General features: G+C 40.0%; 1 protein-coding gene across 1 annotated transcript; it reads right to left on the bottom strand.

The window, feature by feature from the left end:
• Window positions 1-275: 275 nt before the first annotated feature.
• Window positions 276-1,362, bottom strand: triap1 (TP53 regulated inhibitor of apoptosis 1). Its single transcript, XM_050066257.1, has one exon. The coding sequence runs from the start codon at window positions 1,010-1,012 to the stop codon at window positions 788-790; it is 225 nt and encodes a 74-aa protein (XP_049922214.1). The 5' UTR covers window positions 1,013-1,362; the 3' UTR covers window positions 276-787.
• Window positions 1,363-3,026: the final 1,664 nt, after the last annotated feature.

Raw genomic sequence — 3,026 nt, 5'->3', positions numbered from 1 at the left:
ATTCTCAAAATATTTCGACTTTATTCTCAAAATATTTCGACTTCATTCTCAAAATATTTCGACTTTATTCTCAAAATATTTCGACTTTATTCTCAAAACATTTCGACTTCATTCTCAAAACATTTCGACTTTATTCTCAAAACATTTCGACTTTATTCCTGTAGATTTACAACTTTATTCTCGTAATATTATAACCTCATTCTTGAAATCTATTTTTTTCCTTTAACATGACCCTAATCCTCCTCCTTCGTAAAAACAAACACCAAACACAATCATTTAAAAAAGTCAAATTTATAGACAAACTGTCACTTCAATGATCAGCTGAGTGTCATGATTATTATTTCCATTATTGATAAATCCAGTAGTGAATTCTTCCAGTTAATATATTAATCTTCACACCTTCAAGCGTCTTGTTTTGTCCAAACCCAGAAACATTCAGTTACAGTGAAACAAAGAGAGAGAAGCATCAGTGCAGCAGCTGCAGCTACAGGCTCAGCTGTGTCTTCAACAATCAATCAATCTATTGGTTACTGATCGATACCTAGTATCAGCTGCGTCCTACAGTCGCTACAGCAGCTCACAGTCATGTTAAACTCCAGAATAAAAGCAGCAGCTTGGAAAGAAAACAGTCTGTGTGTGTGTGAACACACACTCAGTGTCCAGGCTCCGCAGCCCGCTGTGTTTATCCGCAGCAGCAGCACAGCTTCTGCGCATGCTCAGCGGGCCTCGTGGACACAGTCTCCGGTCCATATGGCGTATCGATCTCAGTATTGATGATCGGCAGGGATCAGCTCTCGGGCTTGTCCTTGTTGGGGCCCATGAACTCCACGCCGTCGATCGGGATGTCCTTCTCCTTGATGGCCTTCTGCACGCACCGCTGGTACTGGCGGAAGGTCTCGGTGCACGGGTCGCCGCTCCGGTCCCCCTTCAGGAACTTCTCGGCGAACCAGCGGTTGAAGCACTGGTCGTACTCCCGCTTCAGGTCGGTGCAGGCCTCCCCGACGCTGTTCATCTCCGACACTCAGAGGACAGACACACACGGGGACGAAGAAACAGAAAGATGGAGGTTTTATTTCGACGGTTTCAAAACAGCAGTGGCGTCAACACGGAACTCCCCGTCTGACGTGATGGCGTCACGACGTAGCAGAGATATTGCGATGAGAGCGAGGAGTCACTCTGAGTCATATCCGAGGAGCCAAAGACTGTTGGACTTTTTGCTTGATGCTGCAATGAAAAAAACAAACATGATTGTAAACTTTTTATATTTTACAGAGGCGTATTGCTGCTACGCCTGGATAAACAAACAAACACACAAACAAAACCCCAAAAATCATGATGTAAACATTATTTTTATTTTACTGGCGTGTATTGCTGCCCCATCTTTAAATGAAGTAAAAAAACAAACAAAAAAGAAAAGCATGAATTTTATATTTTACAGAAGTGTGTTGCTGCCATGCCTGAAAAAAAATAAAATAAAATAAAACATGACTGTAAAATCTGAATGCAAAACATTTACTAGCAGCGTATTTTATTTTCTTCGGAATTACAAGTTACGTGTACATGATGCAAATAATACTTTCAGTATCTTGTGCTATATTTTCTTAAAATCAGGCACAACATTACTTTTCAATTTCACAATCACTTGTCAATGTCATGTTCAATACTACTTGTTATATAATTTACAATATATAATGTTGATTATTAGGGTTGGGTACCGAAACTCGGTACTTTTTGTACTTGGTACCGATTCACGTCGGTACAACCGAGTACCGATTCACTTAAAATGAATCGGTGCCAAATTTCGGTACCTGAGGTGAGAGCGCATGACTCGCACCTCAGACTCAGCAACAATGGTGACAAAAAAAATGTGCAGACAAAAGTTAATGTGCAGCACTGTTCCTAAAAGTTCTCAATAAAATGTTGAAACTGAGAAGTTAACCGGTATCGTATCGGTTCAATTATGAACAACTCTATTGATTATCAGACACAATCTGCATTTTCTCTCTATTTTAGTTTATTTTCAGTAACTCTTGTACTGTTCTTCTGTTGTTACTTTGTTAGGCACTGTTTTTTGTTGTTGTTTGTAACTCCTTAAACATTTTATATCTATGATATTTTTCATATTTTGCCAGATATTTAACTGTGTTGTTTTAAAAGCTGGGCCCAGTGAGTGACCCAGTGAGCCCACTGGTTGTTACTGGTTTGTGAACATTAATTGTTGTGACTGTAATCTGAAGCATTCTCTGGCACAGAGATAAATAAAGCTCTGTTGATTTGAATTAAATATATATAACACATATACCTGAATATATCTGTGACGCCTCCCCAAATTAAACACAGTCAATTTATTCATAAAACGCAGGAAAGTTTGTGCAGGTCTCAGACATGTTGCTATGGGGTCAAACACACTCACATATTTGGCTCAGTGAACAGAAGACACAGCCAATTTTTTTTCTCTCGTTCACTTCCATGTAAACTGATTAGAGACATTTCCCGCAAACTCACATTTCTAAAACCACAAACGTTAAAACACATCTGCATGTTCGGCAGAATCTCCTCTCTGTGGCCCACACACTGTGTTGACACTGGACTCACGATGTAGCTTTAAAAAAAGGAGTTTGAGATGTTTAAGCTTCTTTAAAGGAGCTTTCTGGTCTCAGCTGCCACCCAGCAGTTACCATAGCAACGACTACTGACACACAAACACACACAGATGAGGAGCAAAAGCTGCTGTCGTCTCAGTTTGTAATACAGGAAGCTGGTACTACCTGTTGTTAATAGTAATAATAGTAATAATATTAATAATAATAATAATAATAATAATCGATCTGAGTACTTCTTCCGCCATTTGTCTATAAACCAGTGAATTAAAAAGACACTCCCGAAATTCACCCAGTATGTGACCTGTAAAACCAGAGAGGAGAAGAGCCTGGACCTGCTGTATGCTAATGTAAAGGACGCATACACCTCCACGTCCCTTCCCCCGCTGGGTAGATCAGATCACAACTTGGTGCTTCTCACCCCCT

Source organism: Epinephelus moara, chromosome 2 (assembly GCF_006386435.1).
Source record: "Epinephelus moara isolate mb chromosome 2, YSFRI_EMoa_1.0, whole genome shotgun sequence".
Classification (NCBI taxonomy): domain Eukaryota; kingdom Metazoa; phylum Chordata; class Actinopteri; order Perciformes; family Serranidae; genus Epinephelus; species Epinephelus moara.
Note: the sequence above shows the minus strand (reverse complement) of the source record. Positions and strands in the feature narration are given on the sequence as shown.

Bases quoted from the DNA above. Each gene is read 5' to 3' on its own strand.
- triap1 (XM_050066257.1), bottom strand. From the start codon at position 1,012: ATGAACAGCGTCGGGGAGGCCTGCACCGACCTGAAGCGGGAGTACGAC.